Source organism: Pagrus pagrus (assembly GCF_965226575.1).
Source record: "Pagrus pagrus genome assembly, chromosome: 8".
Taxonomy (NCBI): domain Eukaryota; kingdom Metazoa; phylum Chordata; class Actinopteri; order Spariformes; family Sparidae; genus Pagrus; species Pagrus pagrus.
This window is the reverse complement of record NC_140192.1, coordinates 16,359,394-16,386,095: the sequence shown is the minus strand read 5'-3', so window position 1 is coordinate 16,386,095 and position 26,702 is coordinate 16,359,394. Positions and strand designations below refer to the sequence as shown.

Here is a 26,702-nt window from a genome sequence, read left to right as displayed (position 1 = left end):
GTCCTTTCCTCCAGTGGGGGCGGTAGAGGGCCGCTCTTATAAGCGCTATGCCGCAATACCGACGACGAACAAGAACATAAACAGGAAGCCACAAAAGGAGAGCAGGTTGTGTGTTTCTTATTTGGCGAAGTCTGTCGTTTTCTTTTAAATAGTCTTTCAGACCCAAACAAAACCTCAAAATGGGGAAGCGACAGCACCAAAAAGATAAAATGTAAGTATTAAAATGATCGTGAACAATACAACACGCTTCTAAACCGTGTTTGTTGTTGTTAGCTTAGCTAACTGCTCGCTAACGAGCTTATGTGACCTACCTAACTTATCGTAGTTTTAGCTTTTTCCTACATTTATTTAATTATTTGTGTGTGTTTTCTCCTCACAGGTACATCACGTGTACAGAGTACACACACTTTTACGGAGGAAAGCGAGCAGGTAAGTGGTATTCAATTCAACTATAACGTTACCTGGTTAAACAAACGCTAGTAGTTATAGATATGAACTTAGTGTTTTTTACTCACTGCTACACTGAAGGCTGTAATGAGTCCATATTTAGTTTGCACTTTATTAGTTCTACCTAACTTTAACTTAAGAAAGTAGGTATGTTCACAGGCTTTGAAAAAGTCTGAAATAATCAAGTATATGTATGTAAACGAATGTTATTTGATGTTTTATTTTAATTGTGCTTTATGTTTTCACGTTTCAGAAATCCCAAAGGCAAATTTCAGACGACTTCCATTTGACCACTGCAGGTTTTTACAGCAATATATTTCATCTAAGCAGTCAAATCTGTCAGAATCTGGCTAGTCATTTCTTTTTGTCTTTCTCGTTTAGACTAAACTGTTCTCTGCTATTTCAGCTTGTCCCTTCAACCATTTGAGTATCCGATGTGTACCGAGGAGGGAGTGGTCTTTGACCTGCTGTAAGTAGATGATGTTGATGCACACTTTAAAAAAAAAATAGAATAGGCATGTTTTGCAACATGTAGAATAGTGAAATAGCATCAGTATTCACAGTGTTTATTGTTGGTGTAATACTGAACACAATAATAGAACAGATTGCTGAGGGCCAACAATATGATGAGGATGAGGGATGTTTGTTGTTGAAAACACATTGTAGCTTGTATTGCGTGTATTGTGGCAGCTACATGTGTCTGGTTTGACCTTCAGTAAAGATCACTTCCTTTCTACCTCGCGTTACAGGAGCATTGTCCCATGGATCAAGAAATATGGTACTAATCCGGCCACTGGAGAGGTAAGCAACAAACACGTATCATGCTAAACAGCATTTTTAGTCAATACGCTGCTCCCCCTGCTATTTTCAGTATCATCTCCCTGGTGGTTGAAATATTAACCTTCATATTTGAGTTTATTTGGGTACATTTACATGTCAGTGACCATGTACAAAGCATTAAATCTCATATAAAGAGAAGAGAGGCATTGTACTAGATTCAGCTACTAGCTCCTTCTTATCTGCAGGTAGACACGAATGCTACTACTAACAGGACAATTCCTACAGCTACAAGTAATAAATGTAATATACCAAATTCAGTCATATATCCAAACATACAGTACGTACAAAATTCAGTACATCCCACGAAATGAAACCATAGGCAATTTAAATGTTCATTCCCAGGCAGCCCTCCTCCCTCTCATGTGTTGTTCCAGTGAGGAGCTTGTCTTCCTAATTCATTGTCTTTAGTAGTGTAGTTGTATGTACAGTTATTGTGCTTTATTTGTTGAATAACTGAAAATAAAAGCTGAAAAATTGCTTGAAAAACATATCAGCACTTGTTCACAGTAAATACTTGAATAACTCCACAAAGATGATATCCCTGAGAGTTTTGTAAAAATGTCTTCATCACCTTTTAAGGAAAGTGATTGTACATAATTTTTATGATTTCTCACTGACATCTCAGTTTTTTTTCTGTCCCACAGAAGCTGGAGGCAAAGTCTCTCATCAAACTGAACTTTGCCAAGAACAGCGATGGTAAATATGCATGTGTGCAATGTGCTTTAACCTTAAAGGATTCAAGTAGAAACTAGGGGCTAAATTGGCTGATGCTGTCCTTTTTAGAGCTGAATAAACACAGCTGTTTGCATTATGCACTGTGATGAGATAATGTATCTGTTTGTGGCTTTGTAAGGTTGATAATTGTAATAAGATGATGGTGAAACAAAGTATACTTTAACTTGTTTTGTGCTGGTCATCATACATCAAGGTTACATGTAAGCTTACAGCCAACAGATTCATTTGCCCGGTATTAATAATTTTGTTGAGAAAACTAAAGTAATCAACATCCCCCAGTAATGTCCAGGGTTTTCCCCTACCATTACAAGGCTTAGACATGGCACACAAGTTGTTTTGGGCACCACCTAAGCAATACATTTAAAATCACTGTGGAGAGTTTCAAAACTCACTAAATTAATTTTTCCCAGATCTTATAGTTGTAGTTATTCCCCAGTGGACTTCATTAGCAAAGCTTTTTGGGTGTTTTGTTTATTTATTATCTTCTCTTGCTTTTCAAACTCTTTATACACAAATATGTTAATAATAATGGCTCAAATAGAATTTTGCAGGGAATCCGAAATAAGTAAAATAACACTAAAGAAATAGTCTGTCTTCTCACTGATGGTCGCTTATACTTGTATAGGTCATATAAAGGCACTAGTATTACATTGAGACTGTTTCATAACCAGTTAAAAGTTCCTTGTAGCTGCTTTAATTTCCTGATTCTAATCAGCAAACTCAGCCAGTAGTTAGAAATAAAAGGGTCAAAGCCACACTTATCTTATTGCACTGCTGTGTGTGTGTGTGTGTGTGTGTGTGTGTGTGTGTGTGTGTGTGTGTGTGTGTGTGTGTGTGTGTGTGTGTGTGTGTGTGTGTGTGTGTGTGTGTGTGTGTGTGTGTGTGTGTGTGTGTGTGTGTGTGTGTGTGTGTGTGTGTGTGTGTGTGTGTGTGTGTGTGTGTGTGTGGCTTGAGAAAGAACATTTAACTTAAAGAGTGTTAAAGGGTAATTTCTGGGAAGGGGATAAGAGCAAATTAAAGCAAGTGGAAAAGGACGTGTGGGAGAGATGATATAATTCAGTGGGGAGAACATTACATGAGGTACTTCTTGACTTCTGGAGGAGACGAGTTTTCAGCCGGTGGCAGCAGATTGAGAGTGACTCTACTGCTCGGCCTCCTGCTGACTTTTCTTTTCATTTGGTTCCAGGAAAATATCACTGCCCTGTTCTGTACAACGTCTTCACAAATAACTCTCACATCGTTGCCAACAAGGTCACCGGCAACGTGTTTTCTAATGAGGTAGGTGAACTCGCACACTCTCCCTGCATTGATCCTCATACAAAAGGCAGCAGCTCAACCCACAAGGTCTCACAAGATGTGGCCTTACATCACACCGAATGAGCTCTGTGCAACAATTGTTTTTCCAAACACTATTGAAGAGTTATCACTGAACAGGACAAGAGTTGACAACGTAGAATCTGACTTTTTTCAGCGTGTTTTTCATATTTGTCCAATGAAGAGGAAACAAGCATGGCATATTGATATTGAACGACGATTCAAAATAAAAAGTGATTTTTCCCTTCACTCAAATCACTAACCTTAGTGTGTGCCAAGAGAGGCTTTTGTTTTCTTAAAGGAGACCTACTTGGCTGTTTTTTTTTTATTCCTTTCCTTCAGTGTTTTATATATATTCTTGTGCATGTACCAACAGAATCTCCCCTCTCCCACAGAAAACACTGCTTCTGAAACACCTTGTCAGTAGTCCCACCTTTAATTCTGTGACTTTGTGACATCACACTATGTCACCATGTCACACAATTGAGTGACTAGTTTGGCTCGTAAGAATTGATTTAGCACAGCTGCTCTGATGTTGTTAGCGGTGCTGGCTCGGGAGTGTGTGAGCTGACCAGTCACTGGACAGTATGAGAGAACTGATGTGTTTTTTGAGCATTAAAGCATGTAAACCTATTCTAGTGTTAACCCAAAATAAAATTATGACCTAGAAAATGAGTGCAACATGTCCCCTTTAAATATTTCTGTTTCCACTCAGGCTGTTGAGCAACTCAACATTAAGACCAAAAGTTTTAAAGATCTGCTAACCGATGAACCCTTCACCAGAAAGGACATCATAACTCTTCAGGTTGGTTGTTGCTTTATTTTTGCTTTGCAGAGTTGAAAGCACATTGTTTTGGAAAAAAAGTAATCTGATGGTGTTTTTAAACATTTTTTTTATCATCATTAATGTCTCTGTAGGACCCTACAAACCTGGATAAATTCAATGTTTCCAACTTCTTCCACGTAAAAAACAACTTGAAAGTGTTGGATCCAGGTGAGTTGTCAAACTGTTACCTGTCATTTGTAAATGAACTATTTGTGATGGGGAATTGTGCTTTTTTTGTTCGGTTGTAATCGAGAATCAGCTTAAACTTCTGTGTGTTTTGGTCAAACCATTTCCCCCATCTTGCTCTCCTTTCCCCGGCATGGTTCAGATGAGGAAAAGGCCAAGTTGGACCCAGCTTACCACCTGAAGAGCACCAACCTCGAGACCAGGGAGACCTTAGCTGAGCTCTACAAAGACTACAAGGGGGATCAGCTCCTGGCTTCCACTTCGAAAGAGCCACAGGCCAAGAAGACAGACAAATTAAATGCTGTAAGCAAAAACATAAAGCTAAGTAAAATAAATGGTGAACATCTCCTATGAAAACCACCAAAGACCATGAAGACATTAGTCTTTGTATCTAAAATCCTTACCTATGAAATATTTCAATGAACAAAACCAATTACAATTTCATGGGAGCCTTACGCTCAACAGCTGCTTGTTGAAATCCCCAGACTGTCTGAGATAATCAATTAGCCACAGATAGTAAAAATTTCCAGCTTGGATACTGCACATTTAAATGATTGTGATTATCTGTGTCCGGCAGAAAAAAAAAGAGCTTCCTGGCATGCAAAGGTGAAGTCTTTACAGAGAATTCATCATGAACTCTCATTATAACTCGTAGCTTTAATCCAACGATTACTCAAAACTATCAGCTCCTTTTGGTTTTGATGAGATGCTAGCTTAGTAGCTGTTATGGTGTCATCTACAGCACTTCCTAGTTCATGTTGGTTTAAAACTTAAGCATTTAAAGTCCATCTCGCTCTCACTTTTGACAAAACAGTCCCAACTTAAGGTCCACTAACTGTCTTTTTCTGGAGCACTCAGTCAGGGTCTGGGCTTCTTATATGTAGAATCTGAAAAAATGTGGGAAAGTTCCAGCATTTAGACGGTTTACAAGGTTAATGTAATCTTTAATACAAAGAAAGTGTAGACACTCTTTTATTTATTTGCCTATTTTAGGAATAATTGATCAAATGTGGTTAATCAGATTATCAATTAATGCTTCTGTTGTGTCGCCAAAGCCTTTCAAGATGGCATTAATTTGGTCAGGCAGTGTAATTTTTGCTTTTTACACTGGAGGGCGTCAAAAACACAGTAATGCAGCACCAGGACAGTGGGCAGTAAGATAAACAACTGCATCCAGAAACGGAACAAAGAGTGTTTAAAGAGCTGTGAAGACAGATAATATTTTATACTTATATTACTGGAATTTCAGCAAATTTTAAAAAGACTCAGCCAGTACAAACATGTGAAGGTGTAAAATATTAACCCGAGTGTGACATCAAATTGGCACAAAAGCCTCTTTAGATATGCAGCTTGTTTATTGTCTTCATTTTAAAATACCGTCTGGATACTTTCTGTAACCATCCTACTGCTATACCCTCTGGTATTATGAACTAGGTTTTACTGTCTGGGAATTAAACGCACAGATGTGTAACAAAAAAGGTCAAATGCGGTCACCACTGTAAACCGTGTCCTTGAATAACCAGGGGGATGAAGTCTGATTCAATTTGAACAGCATCAACACCTCGTTTCATATCAGTCATCCTTTGATGCCACGCCATGTCTCCTTTTTACGCCAGAGCTTCTCCTTGTTGCTCTTCGTCTCGAGTTCACAGTCGAGGTGATGCTCTGACAGCATCTAAGAGAACAGGGAATATAGGTCAGACGGAGCACACAAGGTAAAGTCTGTGCTTTCATGCGCCTTCACAAGAACTAGAGCAGAAGAATGCTAAGCCAGGACTATAGAGTCGGCTTACACTTCTGAAATCCATTGTCACTTCTGCCTTCATCTTCCTGAGTTGTTATTCCACTGACTTAAATGACTCCTTCAACCTCACTGCATTGTTTGTGGTATTTTTGGATGTTCAGATATTCAGCAAATGTATTCTACTATAATTTAAGCACAAATAACCTCAAAGCATCTCCAGTGCCACATTTAATTGTGACACTTTAGACATCTCTCCTAGATGAGGAGGTGGTGCTCTTAATCATACAGAAGCTGCAGAGGCTGTCATTAAGCTAGTTTGCACTTGATGCGCCACTTAACGCAAAAGAGGGAAGAGGCAGGGCAGGAAAAAGGGGTGGGAACAATTATTCTTCTACTGAAGGGTGAAGGTTCAAACTCCTTAATGAGAAAGTGTCTGCTGTGATGGAGTTCCTTTGTGCGTTTGAACATTACACACAGCTGTTTTTTACATACTTATCCCTGGATATGTAGTTTGTAATGTGTGTCATTAGTCTTTTTAGATTGTAGTCCAAAACCCAAAGTTGTTGAATTTATAGTGATAGAAGACTACGAAAAACAACATTCTTCACAATTAATAAGTTGCAATCTGTCAATGTTGACCTTAAAATTAAATTAAATGTCTGATTATCACTAAATTATTTTATTTTATTTATCAATCGATTAAAGACTCCTGGACCCTGATTTGAGATTTCTTTTTCCGTCACTAAATGCTGGATATCCATTTTGGTGTTGATGCTGATTCGCAAAAAGTCCTCCATGGATCTTTATTAAATATATATATTTTTGTGGAGTACTTCAAGTCAATCGATGTATGGTACAAGGTGCGTGGCCTTTCCAAAATTGCATTCTTAGGCCTTTATTATAGCGCCACCATCTGGCCGATTGGGCTCATATATCTTAGGAAGCACTTGCACATCATTTAATTCATTAATCATCATTATTGGGCCATATTTCAGGTTGTGAACTCAATCCAGCTCACTGCAATTTGAGCCGATACAGCAGAAAAATAATAATAACAATAAAGATCTGCCTCTTAGAGACCTGAACCCTAATGTAACATTCAATGGTTTTCGAAGATAGTCCTATCAAGTTAACAAACAATATTATAGTAGTACAAGTATACATAAACAGGAGAAGTAGTTTTCAAAGAATAGTGTTGTAAAAACATGACATAATAGCTTTTATTTATTTATTTATTTATTTATTTATTTAATCATTTGTCTCTTTTTTCCCCCAGGCCCACTATTCCACAGGCAGAGTCTGCGCTTCCTTCACATCCACGGCCATGACTCCTGTAACAACACACGAAGCAGGCAAGTGAACATCTCGCACACAAAACAAAAAAAACACTGCAGATTCCCAGCAGACAGAAACATTCACCCCGTCTGTCTTTTGTTACTTTAATCTTTATTTATCCAGGGAAGACTGGCTAGTCACGCCTGGCCTTGTGCAGCAAAGTGCAGCTTCATGCTTACACAGTTGAACGTAGCTGCAAGTGAGAGCTGCTCAGTTTGACTGTGTTTTCTTCTCCTGTCAGCCTCTGAGCTGCTCCATGGGAGAGATTTGCTGTTATGCAACTGTATAGTAGGTTCAGTACACTTCAGAAGAGGAGAACAATGTTTGGATTTTGTGACCTAGTTCAGGTTTCTGAAAAAGGTTGACATGCAATGTATTTTTATGGATGTGTGCCTTAGTCTAACTTGCAATGAAGACTGAGACGTGATTTATTTTATTTTAAAAAAAAATTATTTTTCAGTGTATATGTATATTGAATCGTGGTCGTTGTGTTTAATGCTGGAAAGGATTTACATTTCAGGGCCCATGTTGCTGTTTTACTTTTTGCCACTTCTTTGTATGAGAGTGTCTTTTGAGAGACTGAAGTTAATGTCTTGTATATGGGCTATTTATATTGTTCGTAAGAGAATAGCACTTGCATCTAAATAACAACCTGCACTGCAGAGAGTCTGAGGGTTTTAAAGGTCAGAGATCTTAGCTACAGCAACATCAAGCTGAGACCCATAACATAGCAATTTTGTAATTTTATGTTACAGATGCCATAGCAGACGACACCGTGCGTTACCAGTATGTGAAGAAAAAAGGCTACGTCCGTCTGCACACAAACAAGGGAGACCTGAATGTCGAGTTGCATTGTGATAAGGTAATAAGATGCATTTTCACATATACACACCAAGCATAAAATCACAAACCAAACAATTGGGAGCAACAGTGCTACATTTTGTTGTGTTATTCAGAAAAAATGCTTCCAGAGCCTTGGTTTCTGTGTCCTCACAACTAAAGAAAAGATAAAGAAAGAATTCTTGTCAGGAACCTTCTTTGTTACTGAAATGACTGAGCTCTCATAGTTACTCGATACTTCCCATCCTTTGCAGGTAGTGTTGGAGGGATATTGAAAAGATAAAATGTATAAATAGCAGTATGCTCATGAATCCAATACTTCAAGACCTAAGGAGCTGATATAGTGTTTACTGAAAAGGTAAATGTTTGAGATTATCATGTATGGTTTTATAAATGAGGCCTGATGTTTTTGATACTGAGGATTTGACCCAGGTTTTGTTGTTTTGAATTTTCTAGTACATGATTCTTAAATAATGTTGTCGTGACGCAGGTTTGGCTAAGCAGGTGGTTTGGTCGAATTAAGGTGACTCATTCAAAACACAGGAATCAGCCTTCTGCAGAGTCTCTCCCTCGGGTTGCCAAGTTTACATCTTGGCAAAAATGTGTTTCTTGTGTGCCTCGTTTTTAAGGTTAGGTGTGGGGCTCCAGAGAGACAGCATGAGTTCCAGGAATGCATTTCTGCCCCGGTAACCAGGCGCTTCATGTGCTTGGTTTTTATTGGCTTCTGAGCTGTCGAATCAGAATAATGAGGGGAAAGTTGCAGCGGTTAGACAACCTGCCCCCGGTGCCCCACATCCTCCTCCTCCCTACCTTCCTCCCCAGTGGTTTTCACACAAGATTGCAGCTCTATTCGTGGCCTGCTGTTTATGAATTAATGAGTGCTGTTTCCCTGTCACATACACTCAGTCACACAGATCCAGAGCCCTCCTCCCTGTAAAGTTCCCATTTGCTCACCCAGCTTTGGATGTTTCGGTTGCCCTTGCCCTCGTTGTCTCCATCTTAGGTGAAATGTGAACGGGCAGAGTTTGGAGATAGGGCGGCGCGGCCTGTACACAGCTTTCTTATATTCAAGAGCACTGTTGATGTGGTTGATGGGCTTCGCCTGAGTGGGATAAAATTGGATGACTGTTCGATTTAAAAATAGTTGTGGATGACTAAAATGTAAATTTAGATGCAGACATAAATCCAAATAAACCAGTCATTTTCTTTGAGTTGAGTTTCAGGTTCAAATCAAACAAAAATTCCTCAAAAGAGCCCATTTAGTACCTCTACCTAAATGATACAAAACATAATTCATACTGTTGTATATAATGACATAGAAAAGTTAAGGAATAAAACTTACTAAGTAGGCTAAGTTACTAAATAGGCTGTTAAAATGCTGATTACATTCACCCAATTCTGTCAGAAAAATAGTGTAGAAAAAGTTATAAGAAAGTTATGTAATTGAAATTAGATATTTTAAGTTGATTGCCTGGGAACTACTTTAAAAAGCCTGTGAGCATACATGAATTAGGTTTTTTATTTTTTCTGTCTGCGTCAGCAAACATTGTTTCCATGCTGACGTCACTGATTGCTGACAATTTTAGGCACCTAAGCATGTTTCTAAATTGGGTTGCATTTTAAACATTCCCAGGCTCAAACAAACACAAAAGTATGCATGCAGACACGCTAAATTAACCCCCCTTACAGGGCAGCGCCAGTGTCTAGAGGCAGAAGAAGCCAAGTGTTACAGATACAGATCTCTGACGTGAATGTGTCTGCTTAAAACTCCATAAAAAGGAAATGCATGTATATATTAACCACGCATTTCATACATGTACTTGTAATCGGTAACAATTATCTGTTTTTCGATCTTCTTTTCTATTGCAAAAATCAATTTTGTGGCTAAAATGTTTAAAGTCACTCTGTCACAGTTTTTTTTTATCTAGTGGTTTAAAACAATAAGCCTCTTTGTACCAGAGAGCTTTGAAAATGTGGGATTTAAAATGCAGGGAAAAAGAGGCAGAGCTTTGAACCCCAGCAGCAAAATTGAGACATGGGGGGAAATAAGACCAGTGGGTGTAGAAGTACCTGTTGCACAAAGAAAGCCCAATGAATAAAAATAGTTTTTTGCGAAAGCATCTGTTGATTCTTGGAAACCACCGACCATTGTTGCCAAGGGGAAAAAGTTTCTCATGCAAGGACACACACACACACACACACGCATGCATGTGCGCACGCGCACACACACACACACACACACACACACACACACACACACATTGTACCTCAAGGCTGTTGATGTTAATAACAGTAGACCTGACCAGCATCACAGTCAAAAACACGCCTCCCAATTTAGGGAATGCCAGCATTATTTCACAGTGCCAATCAGTCAAAGTTTGCTCCTGTCAGTGAGTGTTTTGTAATGATTACAAGATCCCCAGAAGTTTTTATGACCCATGATGTGCCTTTTAGCCACAGGAAAAATCCAGATGTCAGTTTTTTTAACCCCAACAAAATAAAGCTTTGTGGGAGAGAACTGAGCCTGGCTTCTAGCTATATAGATACGCCTCAGGCAACAGTTGAACTCCACTTTTCCGCAGATTTATGTGTAAAACAAACACTTTCAAACAGGTCAGACAAAGTTATGACTCTGTTTGTTTATGTGAATGCAAAGCTTTGTGCTGTCTGACAGCTTTACCTGGAAGTTGAAATATAACCTGCCTCTGTAGCTCGACACCTGTCCACTGTCCTCTGACACTCCCGTCACTACAGACAGCTATGTACAACAGACAGAGTCAAATTGCTTTGTCCTCCTTCCTTCGTGTGGGTACATGTGTTCTGTGATTATGTGCAGTGGTTCCCTGTTTAATTTTTATACAGGTTGTTAATTACGTGAGTCAGAAATTACTTGGAGATTTAATCGGGTATGAAGAATTGTCATGATAGTAATGCCTCTGGCCATCATGCGGCCTTGTTTACCTAGCGTTTGTTTATCAGGGGTAGGTTGAAAGAAGTCAGGAAGACAAATTATGTGAATTTGTTAGAATTGCTGTAACGCTGATGGTAAGTTGTCCCCAGCAGTGGGAATGGATAAAGTGTCAGGCTGCTTTGTGTGTGTTCCAGGTCACTTTGCTTAGTTGATATTACTGAACAAACAGCACTTGGGCTTGTTGAACATATAAACATGTCAAATGTAGGGTGGAAATTGTGTTATGATGTGATTATGAAACATCTACTAATGCATCTTGATGCATCTTGATGTTTTAATTCTACACAATTTATTTTTTGTTACTTTGTGACTACATGCTACATTTAAAACATAGCATATTTGTAATGATCCATTATGTAAACAAACAGATATGCTTTTATAATCTTTGATCATGCTCATCCATCTGCACCAAAATGCAAGAAGTAGTTAACTTAGAATGTAAACACGACCACATTTATGTCCATTGCATTTCACCGTCATGCCAGTCTTACAAAACTGACAGGCGAAAATAAGGTCATTAATTTGATTTTAAATTTCCGATTATGACTCTTGGGCTTCGATACATTCTCTTGTAAGAGAATGTATCCCCACCCCAGTTGAATAACAACAACCCATTCCTGAGGTTCTGTACTGTGCTGCCTGTGTCTGTTTTTACTAATTTTACAACTCACTAGTGGTTTTTTTAATGAAACAATGTCTGCATAATCTGTCCTCCAGGTTCCCAAAGCTGGAGAGAATTTCATCCGTCTGTGTAAAAAAGGCTACTATGATGGGACAGTCTTCCACAGGTCCATCCGGAATTTCATGGTAAGGTCACTTTCCTCCACTACAGGCACCAGTGTACTTACCAGTGTACTGTGAATTACTTTGGCACATTTGCATATATGCACAGTGGCAGGCTTACGACCAAAACTAAGTGCCTAAATGTGTCCACTAATTAGGACTGAACGATTTGGGAAAAAATCAAATTGTAATTTTTATGACCAATTTGGACGCTGGATTTTATTTTATTTTATTATATTATTTTTTTAAGTCGAGCTTCAGTTCAATATTCACTGTGTAATAGATTTAAAACGTGATGCAGCATTACCACATTGATATACTGTTTAAATATTAACTGATCTATATTCAAATGAAAAGATCAAACATACAGTTATCACAGAAGTTGTGACTTAAGTTATATAAATAAACTAATAATAATACAAATAACAAAGAAATTCCAATAAGAGAATAATAGAACATATCTGTAAACAATTTCTGGCACTGAAATGTGTCAGGCAGCTCAGGAGCAGCATATAAATATTGCACATTCTGCAATCAAGTTAAATAAAATAATAATAATGAAAAGTTTATTGAAAATTCCAATAAGAAAATTCTATATCACGGAAGTGCCGCCTTTCTTTGTTATTAAGTCGTCAAAGGTTGCTGCTGGATCAGAGGACGCCATTTTGCGGCACCACATATTTAAAGTTTTACTTGGGTTTCACGTGTTGTTGGTAGGCGTATATGCAGTCGCCTTGGGCCATGGTCTGATTGGTTAGCATGACTGTCGCACTAGGAAGACGGCATGAATTTGAAAAACCATTGACACACATGTTTAAACGTGGGTCAGACGTGCGTCCTGCAGCGAAATTAATCACTGCTAATCGCATTGTTTCAATTGGGATTTCAATTAAAAACCGATTAATAATTCAGCGCCACCACTAAATGTGAGGGTACTTAAATTGAGGGTCTATGCAGCAGCCTGTGGGAGCTTTTATAAAATCTGACCGCAGTGTTGAATTGGATTAAATCTGAATTTGGTAACTCGTGAGTGAGATGTTCTAAAAGGTTCTTTGTAGATAATAAAATATCTTTTTTAAGTGTTTTGTGTAAAAGAGTGCAAGTCACTCACCGACTGAACATCTGTAACCCAAAATATAAATTAATAACAATTCTGCACCGTTTTATTAGCATATCTTTTCATTGAAATATGAATATATTTTAGTGTAGAGTACTGCTTCAGAGATGAGTGAACACTTTTTCCAAAACCTTTTTATCCCTACTTGTTCTTCAACTGCAGTGTCTCAAACCCAGACTGAGATTTGAAAGGACAGGTCTCTGATCAGCCGCTCGTCTGTTTATTTCAAAGCTGCCGCTCCCATAATTACAGTGGCTCTGAGTGGGCATCTGGTCTCGAGAGGACCCTTACCTGTTTCATTCAGTCCCTTGGCTTTCATACACAGTGGCAATCTATGAATTGTTTATCCATAATTACTGTGCCACTTACGCCTTCAACTTATCCTCCACAGCTTAAAAGAAGAGGAGGGTGGCCTCGGAGAGAGTAATGTCATAGCAACAAACCCTTTTAAAGCAGTGTGTTAATGGGAACAGAATTGTGGGCCTCACTTCCTTTAAAGCAGTTGATCAGATCTTTGCGAGCTTACCTTCAGGCTCAAACAGTGAGAAGAATTGTTCAACACCGATATGATGCAGGTGTTATACACGTCAGTCTGCCATAGTACATGGGACTTTGACACATTATACTGCAACGTTGCAGTTTCCATATATATGCCGTCTCCATTCAGTCAGGGAACATGAATGCAGTGATGGGCTTTGAAAAGTGTTCGCCGCAACAATCTAAAAATATCATCAAAGCACATTTTTGTGAAAATGAAAGAATTGGACTGCCATTCATTTAAGTATGTGAAACACAACTATACAGACATAAAAGTGTTGTACCCTCCTGTTCTACGGTTTTATTGTTTCATACACATGTTTATATGTGTATATTGCAATGTATATAATCTAACAAAATTATGTTGAATGTCTTTCTTTATTTTCACAAAACGTTTACATGTACATAATTTTGCAGTCTCTTTCTTCAGTCTTACCTGAGATTAAGACTATATTTCAAATAGTTTTTTGTTTTTTTTATGTTTTATTCATTATAACTAGCTACGGTATACTATAAGTAATCAACTTTTCAGCTTTTATGGCTATTTGTCTTCCTCTTCTTATTCTTTGTCTTCTTCTTCCTCAAGTCAACCAGTGGAGTACTGTACAGTATTTTATCTTCCCTCCTGGACTGTTGTTGCACAGAAACAGTACAGGGACACACTCATGAAAACTTGACTCCACAGCAGCACTATAGTCAAAACCCCTAGTGTATATTTAAACAAGACGTCTAAAGAAATCCACACAGCATATATATTTTACTCTGCAATATAAACAATAATAGGAAAGTTGAGCCTTAACAATGAACAATAGAGGCCTGTATCCTGGAAAGCTTTGCCAGTGGCCTCTAGTGTTTACCGGGAACAAACCTGCAGGTTGACATTTGACAAATTAAAGTATTTTAAAGTTACTTGAAAGTCTCATTTGAACACTTCACAGACATGTTCTTATGCTAAGTATTTGACTTTCAGTATGTAGCAGCTAAGGTCAGCCACACTCAAGTTTTTTTTATTTTTTTTGTTGTCGTTTCCAGATTCAAGGAGGGGACCCCACTGGCACAGGCACAGGTAAGATGAGCACTGCACTTCAACCACATTTTCAATTACATAACTCCTCTCTGTTGAATTATTAATAGTTCCTTTTTGGAAGCTTTGCGTAAATACGGCTTGCAACTCAAGATGCAAGTCAAGAGTGTTACTAAATATAATCTATGAAGGCACATGGGAGCACTGAAGACGCTTACGTGCGCACACACACACAAATGACAGAGAAATGATGTAGATGGACGAGGGCTGAGTGTAGGGTACAGACCGGGGTGTGGTGAGCAACCAGTCAACCAGCATTTGGTGTAATTTTCCTGTTTTGAAAAGGCAGTTTAAAAGGCAGCACAGTGTAATTGACTGCTAGGCCTCATGCAGTTAATTTCCTGCTTACATGTCATCTGTGCTGCTCTGAGAGTTTGCAGCACAAAGTGTGCTTTGTATCTGTGGGCGTCTCTGAACACTACGCAAAATGCGTCCACCATGACAGATTTATGAAGGTGCAGAATTCCTGGCCTGTGGGTAAAATTCTCCTCATCACCTGGACTGACCGTATGCTCACAACCCTTGAACAGACCTCTAAATGGCTTTTAAAGGAGAATTTCTCCTGTTTAACAGTCCTAGCATGTAATTAAGTGTATGTTTAAGAACTCTGCACAGGCAGCTGCTGTGATGCTTTGCCAGACCAAAGCAGGGGTCACCTATCTTTTGTTTGATTGTTTTGTCTTTTTAAGAGGTATTGTGTCTGCTCCAGTTTTTGTGTTGATTGTAGCAACAGCAAAATGAGAGATTTAACCATGATGTGCTATATTTTTAACACTTGGACTTTGACATACACGTGTCAAGAAAACCCTACAGAAATTGCCCATACATTTTGAGTGAATCTCTATTTCACTGCCAGTACATAAATTGGAAAGAGACAAATCCGGCAAACTGCTCACTGTAGCGTTAACTCTTTCCACAAGTACGGAAGAGCCTCATTAAACTAAAACCCGTCAGAACCAGATGCTTTGGAGAAGGAAATCTTTTAAACATTGACTTGTAGATGAAATCCTAGACATATATTCAAGATATGATATGAGAAGAACATGCTCCTGTATTTTGAAATGCCCAAATAATGCTTTCATTAGTGTAGATGCTTCACAGCTGTCAGTCAGTGAAGGATATTTTCATATACCCCTTTTCTGTCCTGTTAAACCTTTTCAGTAAGTTTGAGGTTGTTACTGTTGGTGTGAATTAGGGGGATTTTCGAATTAACATGAGGGGGAATGCTGTTAGATTTATTGGTTTACTCTTTGGTGAGAATGAATTTCTCTCCTCATCCTGCCCTCTCGCTCTCCATTCATTTATGATCCAGTCGTACTGAGGTAAAATGTCAGCTACTTGATAAATTATGTAAAAATGTCACTAGGGGTAGTTGGCGGCTGCATCAAGTCTATGAAGAGTTGATTGGATGGTAGTATGCATTTGAACTCCAGTATAAACGCACACCCCTACAGTACATTCTGTACCTTTACATGCACACACTGTTTTATGCACGTACACCAGCTGGCAGGTCGCAGGATAGTGAAACACACCTCAGGGCGACAGATCCTCTGCCCCTGTTGGGAGCCAATAAGCTCCTGCAGTGTGTATTCCTGTATGCTCATCATGATGATTCTTAATGATGAAGTCAGTCTGAATAATGATTCACAGCTGAAGGCTCTCGACATGGCTCCATGTTCAAGGGCAAACAGGTCTTTTGCATCTTATGAAAATACATGGTGCCTCATTTCTGTTTGTCTAGTGCTGCAGTAATCTTAATAAATGGTCCAGATAAAGCCAGTTATTAGTGTCATACAAACGTAAAACATTTTAATAGGTTTACACACTTTTTACGATATAAAAATGTCATATGCATTTTGGAGGTGAAAATTTAAGCCCTATTGTCTTATCAGTTTCACTCCCCAAAGTGTATTAATTTGTGTTTGGTTATATTACACTCAGTTTGTCATTTCTGTTGCTAGGGGTCTCGCATTCAAAACAATGACAAAAGACATAGTTCGGTGTTGTTGTGGAGTAGCATGGGATCATGGGAGTTATTTATTTGCTGATGAAAGTATATCTGGTGATAAATGTTCGTGGACAAGGTTATGTAATATGCACATTATGTTTAGTCATGTTGCCAACTTCCCTCCCTACTCTCTAAGGGTTAAAGCAACTGGCAGTGGTGAAGGGGATATGATGCCATTGACAGGCAAATTAATGAAACGCACCATTACCTCAAATAAAACAGAAATGTTACAATCCCAGATGGTGCAAGTAAGAGACACATTAACAATGCACTGTTGTCCTGCCAGCAACATTAACTCAGTTTCTCAGATGATGTTTGATCTGCGTTTCATTGGCAACAATTGCGATGAGTTTTTCAAACCTAGTTTCAGGTTTTCCTTTTTCTTAAAATGGATGTTTTTGTTTCATACATTGTTGGTACCCTGTGGAGGTTTTTAGTTATTTTTGCATTCAGTGTTTTTTCACCAAAACACATTTTGTTGCCTCGAGGCCTGACATGTTTAATACATTTCCTTCTGTTATAAACATTTGCTCAGCCGGGTTTTAAGGATTTTTTAAATCTACATTCTCTTCAGTCATGTTTGTATGGTCTAGTAGCCCATAACCAGCATGCATAATACCAGGGCTCTGAAACCAAAATGGACTGCAGCCATTATTAATGCAATTAAGTACACCTATACTTTACTCTTTTGTGAAAGCTTCATCTGCAGATCTTATTAAGCATATTAAGATCATGACAAAAACATGTGATGTTTCCGAGGATGTTGATATGCATGTCTGCAGTCATACCTGCAGTAATAATTGGATAAAATGTTTTCACCTCCTTGTCTTCCCCTGTGTCTTTGTCTGTCTCTCCCCCATTGTGTTTTTCCTCCCCCCCTCACCCACTTTCTCCATTCCCAGGAGGGGAATCCTTCTGGGGAAAACCTTTCAAGGATGAGTTTAAGCCTAACCTGTCTCATACTGGCCGCGGGGTTCTGAGCATGGCAAACTCGGGTCCAAACACCAACAAATCCCAATTGTAAGAAATGTTTCTTAAAAGCAGTCTTTCTTAAACTTTGAACAGTCGTTCTGTGCTGGAAAGTCGGCCAACAGAGGATTATATTTTGTTTTTTTCTGCCTCTTCCTCCTTTTGATTTTTTTGCTTAGCCCCCACAGGTGAATAATACAGGAAAAATGCAGTGCTGTTAGAATAAAATGCCATTTATTAAAAGCACAGGCAGTAGTTTATGTACGAAACTGTCAGAGATTGTTTTTTGTTTTTTTAGTTGATTCTGTCCTTGGTAGAACTTTATTTCCCCCCCTTATTTTGCATTTCTAAGTGTTTATTGATGTAGTTGTCAAAGTTAAATGCCTCCTTTTGATTCTGACGTTATATAAAAAATAATTGTTAATATAATAACACAGTTGTAATAATATAAATGCCTTCATAGAAGCTGAAATTGCTGAAAAAATGTTTGTTAATAAAGACTCAAAATGTCCTTTACGTTTATGCTTAAAACCACATTATAATATTGTTTTAATATCATTTGTTATGTAGGGCTGAACAATATGAAAAAGATCATATTTTGATTCTTTTGACAAATGTTGCAATTGCGATATAAGTCATTGTTTTTGTGGGAATGGTCATTTTTGTGTTTCTTATTGTTTCTGAAGGTTATTCTGTATATTTGGTAAAAGTAAGGTAGTTCTGTGAACATGCATGGCTTCTGCATTGACCGTAACAGCAAAGCTCTCTCTTAGATTTCCAGTTTGTTTCCAATCCTTTTCACATATTTATTTACTGAACCTTAAATCTTTTGGAGGTTTTTTACTAATGTTTTGTCGTTTTTGATCCGTTTTCTCTCAGCTTCATCACGTTCCGATCGTGCACCTACCTCGACAGGAAGCACACAGTTTTTGGAAGGTAAACCTTTTATTTTTTAAGTGTGTGTACACTCGATTGTTTGTTTATAGAGGTGTGGAAATGTCTCAATTTGACACATCGCCATGCGGACGTGGAAGATTCTACATTGATGAGGTGGCGAAACATAATCGAGAATAGGCAGCCGACACAAAATTATAGCTTCTAATGGTGATCATAGATTTTGCTGCGTCATCTAGACAATTAAGTTGTTAAGTGACATTGCACTGTTGCTCTCATGCATTGAATTCTCTGCAATTATTCTCTGATTATTGTAATGTTGGGAGATATCGCAGAGGGAGGCAGTGATAAAACATGCACTCCGTATTTTGAAGGTGACGTCTGGGCACATTTGGTATTTTATGGTCTCACTAAGAGCACAAAATAGGCAAGATGCACGCTGTGTATAACTTCTGCCTCACAATTACAGCTACATTAGCCAGTTTCACCCTGAGCTAACTCTGAGGGGTATGCACAGCAGAGTCATGTTTGTGATGTTTGCCACATTCAGGAAATACCCTTTCTTAGAACTGCTATGTGAATATGATGTTTTTGTAGATTACAGCACTCTTGCTTCAGATTGACTTTTGTTTTGTTTTTTATGTTTCTGTGCTGAGGTGGGTGATACAGATGCTGGTATTGAAAAGATGCAGCTTTTTTACATTGTAGAGTCTGTTATAGTCTGACCTTTTGAAAGGGGTTTCAAATAAAACGAGGTTGGATTTAGGTAACTGCTTGTATTAATTGATGAAAAAGTAGCTATGTCCAGTAGTATGACAGAGGAATCATGAGGCCAGTGAAGATATACCTCTAATGTTAATCGTGTTTTTATAAATTGACTCCACTGTGCCATCGTGACAGTGTTGGCTTTGAAAGGTGACAACCTTGATAGACACTTGCCTAATGCCCAGAGTCATTTACGCAAACAGCTACATCTTCTTTCTCTCTTCTTTATCTTTCTTGTCCTCTTCATCTTAGACTTCTCCTCCTAACCCTCTATCTCTCTTAGTCACACAGTCATTCTTTAATGCATATGTGGGTCCTCTGGAGCTCCAGACAGTATTGTGACTTCCAGTCTGACTCCTGGCCGACAGCAGTGAAAAATTTAGTAGATGCTGAATCTAATCTAAGGCTTTCTTTCCCTCTGCTGAGCTGAGCATGATCTTAAATGGTTGTCTTTTTGGAGAAAGCCCTGGCTGTTGTCTAAAAATATGCAGACTGCTTTCAACTGGCTGATTCTTCACATGGTCAACTCACTTAAAAAGCTTTTGCTTTAACCAGACGTCTAGCTTTTTATCCTTTCCAGACTGCTGTCTTCGCAATAATGGTATTGGCAGTGTGAGTCCTGATCTATACATTATGAGAAGACTTTGAGATAGGAAATGCAAATGAAACTGGAGTCTTTTCTTTTTATTTTCATCTGGTTGTTGACTGTGGACCTCTAAGTTTAAATGCTCTCTCAGGACATGGGGTCTTAGAGACGTTCTTCTGTTACCATTTTATGAGGCTTAAAGACTGATTTTAATGATAGATCTGCCTTTGTTTTGCTTTAACAACTGATTACACATTTAGTCTATAAAATGACAGAAAATCAATTGTCTTGTTTTGACCATGTAACAGTCAAAAAAACGATACGATATTTATAATATAAAACAGAGAAAAGCAACAAATTCTCCACTGTGAGAAGGAGCTAATATTTGGCATTTTTGCTTGCTCAACTATTGATTGACTATCAGTTGAATAACCAATCATTTCCACCTTTGTGTGTGTATTTTCTACCTTTTTTTGGTGAGTATTTTTCATCTTTACCTGAGAACTGAGAGTAGGTGGCTGACAGTGACTGAAGTGAAATAGGACAGAGAGGATAAATGTCATATAACTAAGGTCCCTGGCCTGACTCGAACCACAGATGTTGTGTTTCATGGTCAGCACCTTAAACCGTCATGCTCCACAGAATCTATTTTCACAAGATGATTTTTATCCGTCCCACTGTTTCCACAATTCTGGTTACAAATATCAAAATGTAGGTTTTCAGACAGCGTGTCCATGTCCATCCTCTTCCTGTATGACTTGGCCTTTCCTTGACCTCAAATGTTGGCTGTCTTTCTTTCTTTCATCTCAAGCGGCAGCACCATGAAGAGCATTCTTAATCTGGACACAGGCTATTTTAATGATTTATTTTCGTATGTATTATTTTCTAGTTGTATGACTGTTTATCCTGTTGGCTTGGCTGATGTGTTAATCCCCTCAGAATACCTTCAAAGGATAGATGCGGGGCTTTATGTTCACTGACTGCCTTTTCCCTACAATTTTCAAAAAGTGTTATGGATCACCCTTAATCTAGTAGTGGTGGGCAATATGCTGAATACCATAAAATGGAGGTTTGACCATTTGAACTGTGGTAGCTATCTCTTTTACATTCCTGGTTATAATAGCCCATTGTGGTAATCCTGCAAAACAAAGAGAAGGGCTACTTTATGCCAATATGGGATTTTTATATGCTTTTTGCACCGATGAGAGTGATCGAGTACTTTGATTTGTCAGGTATTTTATTCACTGGATAAGCCAAAACTGTTGTTTTAGAAATTTCTCAAATGATTTTCCTACAAATGTATGATACCACCATTAATCATTATGATCATATATAATCATAAATACCAGTAGAGAGACAAAGCTGTATTGGTATTTATATAAAAGTGAAATACTTTTGGTAACAGTTTTGATGTCTGCTGTGGTGTTCACGTGAGAATATTGCTGCTCTTGTTTCAACTAGATCTGTGATGAAAGGAGATTTTACTTTTTCCTGATCCGAGAACTGCTTGAATATCTTTTACATGATGTCTGAAAACTGCCAGATCCTTAAGGCGTTAATGTGAATGTGTGAAAGAGGCTTGAGATGAGTTATTGAGACTGTTTTGGAACCCTCATAATTTTGTCAGATATTGCGAGGTCAGTGAGTCATTGAGTGTGGGAGCTCCCCTGCCCATCTGAACATGTGAAAGCGAAGCACATGTGGCCTTAGAAACACCCCCTGCTAGCTGTTGGGTGTACTGTGTTTGATGTCTTCTGACTCCACACATGGTAACAGGGAGCCCCCACAGGAGCAGCTGGATAAAGAGTTTGCAGTTAAAAGAGTAAAGTGAGAGCAACTTCTTAAAGTGCTCTGCACCCAGGGAGTCGCTGACAGATCGCCTCTTGGCCCTCAGCATTTTGACAGACTCTATATCCTCAGCGGTTGTTTTTTTCTTCTCTGTTTATACCATGAGGCTGATAACAAAGACAGTAAACATTTGCCTTTAGCAGCCACTCATGTTGTTTTGTGTGAGGAATATAATGAGGTCTGCACAGATCCTTCAGCCACGAGATGATATACGAAAACATTACAGGTTGAAATGGCTCAAGGGCACGTCAACAGGATGGATGGTGTCACAGGGATTTGAACTTAGCTTCACCCTACTCCTCAAACTCCCCCCTACAGCCTTCTTGTCATTATTGAGCACATCTGTCTTTACACAGGACTGTGTAGATAGATGATACAGTGATACATTTTGTTGTGAGGGGTATGCTGCCCTTGTTTTATCTTCCCTGTCAAAGATCAAAGTGATCTGGGACCTTTTGTGTGGAGCCCAGGTGTCGTCTTGCTCTTGCCTATTGTCGTCATGATAAATGATTTACAGTGACATGTTTTGTGTTTTTCTCTTCTTCAGGATTGTTGGTGGATTTGAGGCACTCACAGCCATGGAGAATGTGGAGAGTGATCCCAAATCAGACAAACCAAAGGTAAGAATTAGTGATGTTTAAGTTCACATTATGCTTCATTTTGCCATCTTGAATTCAGCTGACACCACATGTCCAGTGCAAATTACAGAGAGCGACTGCGGGATCAGTTCAAGTTCCTAGATCACTAACATTAATAGCAGCTGAGGAGTACAAGACTCTGCTATCATGCCACTGTTACCCTTACATGGATCATCTAAAGGTCAGGTGCTGAGATCGGAATAAAGTGAAGGCCAGTGAGAGATGAGATTGAAATGACAATGATGGGCTAAATTCAGTCAAAAAATTAACAAATGCAGCTACAATATTTTAAGTTTATGTTGGTATCTCATTTTCCTCTTAAACAAACATGAATGGCAGTTCTCAGAAGTTTGTCATTCAAAATTACTGTATTTTCAACTAGTAGATATTTTAGAGACTGTTTTGATAGTACAGTCTATGATCGTAAAGCTTAATATACTTTACAAATGAGGAGCATAGAGCAAACCATTTCTGGATCCACATATTTTCTGTTTGACTCTGTTTTACAGTCGGAGATCAAGATCATAAGTGCAACCGTGTTCGTGGACCCGTACGAAGAGGCTGATGCTCAGGTGTGTATCCTTCTCTCTGTTTGCACACATGAACAATACTGACTTTATGATTAAACACAGTGCACCATTCAAACTAGAAGCCCTATTTTTCATTATTATGGCTCTGCACACCAGAATACTGAAACAAAGGTTAAACTAAGAAAAAACATTCAGCTTTAAGGGTTTTTTAAAGCCGTCACTCAGGGGCTACATTGCATTGTGGTTAATGTAGGAAGCAGGTTTTGAAAAGCCCTCCACTGGTCTAGCTTTGCACTCCAATAACACTGTTGGACTAATGAAACAGTTTCTAAAAACATAGCGCCTACATTACCCACAATGCAACTTGGCCACTGATTGACATCACTCAAAGCAATTTCTCAGATTACATGCAGCTTCCTCTGGAGCCACAAAAGGCTTTTATTCCTCTTTTTCACATATGCATTAGTTCTCCCCAAGACCTGTTAACACCCTTTAATGTGGAAAAATGGTGGAGTTGCCCTTAAACGCAGGAGGTCAGCACTTTACCTTCAATAGTCATTGTCCTTTGAAGACACTCCACTTGCAACAACACTCAGTTCTGTGCTGTAAGCGCAGGACCTGGATCCTCCCCCTGATCTGGTACGTACAGTAGTTGTGAGGACTTGCATGATTTGTGTTTTCCAGATTGCAGCCGAACGAGAAAAGGAGCTTCAGAAGCAGGAGGAGGAGAGGCAGCAGACCAGCATTGCCCAGAAGAAAGCAAAGGAAGAACAGGCGCCAAAGACCTTCAAAGCAGGCGTGGGGAAATACATCAACCCTGCCACAATGTAAGGAGACACACACACACACATGCATACTGATTTACTATTCATCAGACACTATTCCCCCTTCTTCTGCTTTTAGTGGTGACTCATCCACAGGCATCGCTGTATGTAAAAGCTGCATATCCACAAAACAGAAGTTAAAGGTTTTATGCGTCACTCTCCAGGCAGAATTTGGATTAGAAAGTTAACCTGGCCTCTACATTTCTTCTCACAGTCTGATGGTTGTAACTTGAGAAACAGGATAGAAGTGAATGGACAATAAAACATGATGATTTCTTAGCGACGTAGATTGAGTTGAAACATAATGTGTAAAATTGCCAATTATGGAGAAGGATACCCATTTTCCCCGCAGGGATACTTCAGTTTTATTGTCCAGATCATACTTTTGCTGAATTCTGTTATATAGAAACATTAGATTATTGTCCCCTTGTCCTATAAAACTCGTAATGGCCACATAAAGTTTTTAAGTTTTTGTTTTGTTTTGTTAAATTTGTTTGTGCCACTTTTCGAATCCCCCTCCATCTCCCACTGTTTTATTTATTGAAGCAGAATCCTGTCAGTAAAAAGAAAAATATAGACGTTAGACATTTGAGACACTTCACTGGATGTACAACCGTGTAGCATTTGTGGGAAAACTGAAATTACCGAAATGTAAGGTGATTTAATGGAACTGAAAATGTTGCTTTAGCTAAAGTGCACATTAAGAGATAATTAGGCTCATGATTTTTTCTGTCTGTGATGACATTTTATTTTCAGATTTTACCCGTTTTATCTTTCTCCTGTCATCACATCACATATATTTAGATTTATGCGGAGAATGTCGGCACTAATGCTCCCAAATAACAGTTGGTCCCTTTCCCTAGACAGTTAAATGTAAAAGTGACATGTGGGGTGTTTCAGCAGTCAGTAATGTGCTTTTTAGAGAAAATGCCTGTTCATTTGTGCCTTTGCAGGATGATTCTGATCAATAGAGATGTAGAAGATGAGAATGAGCTATAAGATGGCATGACTTGAAATGGTCTACTGATTTTAAAATAATACAGTGATATTATTATTATATTACAGTTATTTGAACCCTTGATTGTGGATTTAAAGCGTGGAATTAGATGATTTTTCGATTTGACATGTGATAGAAAAGCAACGAATCTATGAACTAGTTTAGTTTTCAAACTGCACATTGACTCTCCGATTGCATCTCACCTCTTGCAACAACCCCCAACATGAAACCATATGCAGCTGTTTACCCAACAAGCTTAAACAAGCCAAGTGTAGATACTTGCTCGGCACCACACAGCTGAGGGCAGAGGAAACTGTGGCAGCTAAAGGCGAAGGGGTTTTAGATGCTGATTTTAGTTGATTGAGGAAGAGATACTTGCAGAGCAGACGCTGTTTATCCAGTTCGATATAGGTTTGAGACCTCCGGGGAGGTGAAATGATGTTAGCTATGACATTTGATCTATTTTTCATATAAAAATATGAACATATAATCATTAAGTTTGAAAATGACATGTTTACAGCTGAGATGGTTAAAGAAAGCTGTCTAACTATGACTAGTCCTTTAGTCCATACTCAGATTCATTGACAGTGTAAGAAATTCTTTAGTTGCAGCCCTAAAGGTCACATTCATAAGATAAATAATTAATTCTGCCCCGTTCATGGTGATGTCTGATCGTAGGAAACAACTGTTGTTATACAGACTGTTTGAAATAGCCTCTGTTTCATGCAAATGTATCCACGACCTTGTCAGACCACAAAGATCAGCAAAAATTTTGATGCCCTGCCCAGACTACAGTTTTATGCCAGTAAGAGGAGAAGAAACCTGAAAGGCCTGTATAGTGTATATACAACAGCACAGACGACACCATCTACAAAGAGAAAAGAGATGAGTGGACCTCAGGTGAAAGAAAAACCTACCTCTACAAAAAAGTGGAGGCTCACATCTGTGACAAAATGGCTGATTATGATATTATTTTCTCCTTCAGAAAACGTTCAGCTCCTGACGATGAAGGCGGGCCGTCCACCAGCGGAGTCGTGGCCAAGAAGTCCAAAGCCAAGACGAGCTTCGGAGACTTCAGCTCCTGGTAGCACAGACACATCCAGCATTTACCTCCAGTCTGTATTTTTACTGGTCATGTTGATAAAAAATGTATTTCACTTTCATACTTGTCTAATTGTCTATTATCTCGCAGTCGTGTTGTTCGTTTTGTGAAACGAGAAATTAAAGTGACTTTTTTCAAATTAAGTTTCAGTATCTCATTTTACACGTCTTCCTTCAAAGACAGAGTATTGATTTTAAGGCAGTGTATTCAAACAGTCATATCAGCACTTTAGAGGAAACACTAGTCAGTATAGAAAGTAATGAGTCTTGTATTCATCATCCAGGACGGTGAAGACGGGCTAAAACCACCTGATCGATATCTTTTGTCCTGGACAGTTTAATCAATGATTTGGTCCAGAACAGTCTCATCAGTATTTGTGAACATGATTAACTCCCAACATCGGACTGCGGTGGCTGTGAAGAGAGGTTTTAGGATATCACGGTTCACTTTCCGGTGAAGAATGACGGCATGCGGCAGTTTCAGCTCCGAGCTGGCTGCTTTGGCTCGAGTCCCGAGTGTTTAAATGGATTTACTCGTCACGTTTCCATAATCATTTAGCACCACTCTCCGCAGAAAGCTCGAGCTATAGATTACATCACAGTCGAGGTGGCCCACACATAAAAGATTCATCTCAAGCTTGGTCACTTTATGTCCACACTGGTGCTCTGGTTATTTTAGACCGCACTCTCACTCTCCTCACCTAAGGTAAACCCTTGAAAGTTGAGATTTTGTTTCTAACTCTTGTGCTTTCTCAAAACCCTCTGTAAGTCTAAAAAAAATCT

General features: G+C 38.8%; 1 protein-coding gene across 1 annotated transcript; it reads left to right on the top strand.

Annotated features, from left to right (window-relative positions):
* The first annotated feature begins 77 nt into the window (after positions 1-77).
* ppil2 (peptidylprolyl isomerase (cyclophilin)-like 2) lies at positions 78-26,063 on the top strand. The gene is made up of 20 exons (XM_084360236.1): positions 78-211; positions 380-429; positions 701-746; positions 854-916; positions 1,197-1,248; positions 1,932-1,983; positions 3,209-3,300; positions 4,052-4,141; positions 4,255-4,330; positions 4,491-4,651; positions 7,369-7,444; positions 8,183-8,289; positions 11,956-12,045; positions 14,708-14,741; positions 17,670-17,787; positions 18,616-18,672; positions 22,377-22,449; positions 22,977-23,039; positions 23,682-23,824; positions 25,804-26,063. The coding sequence occupies exons 1-20, from the start codon at positions 180-182 to the stop codon at positions 25,904-25,906; spliced, it is 1,578 nt and encodes a 525-aa protein (XP_084216362.1). The 5' UTR covers positions 78-179; the 3' UTR covers positions 25,907-26,063.
* Positions 26,064-26,702: the final 639 nt, after the last annotated feature.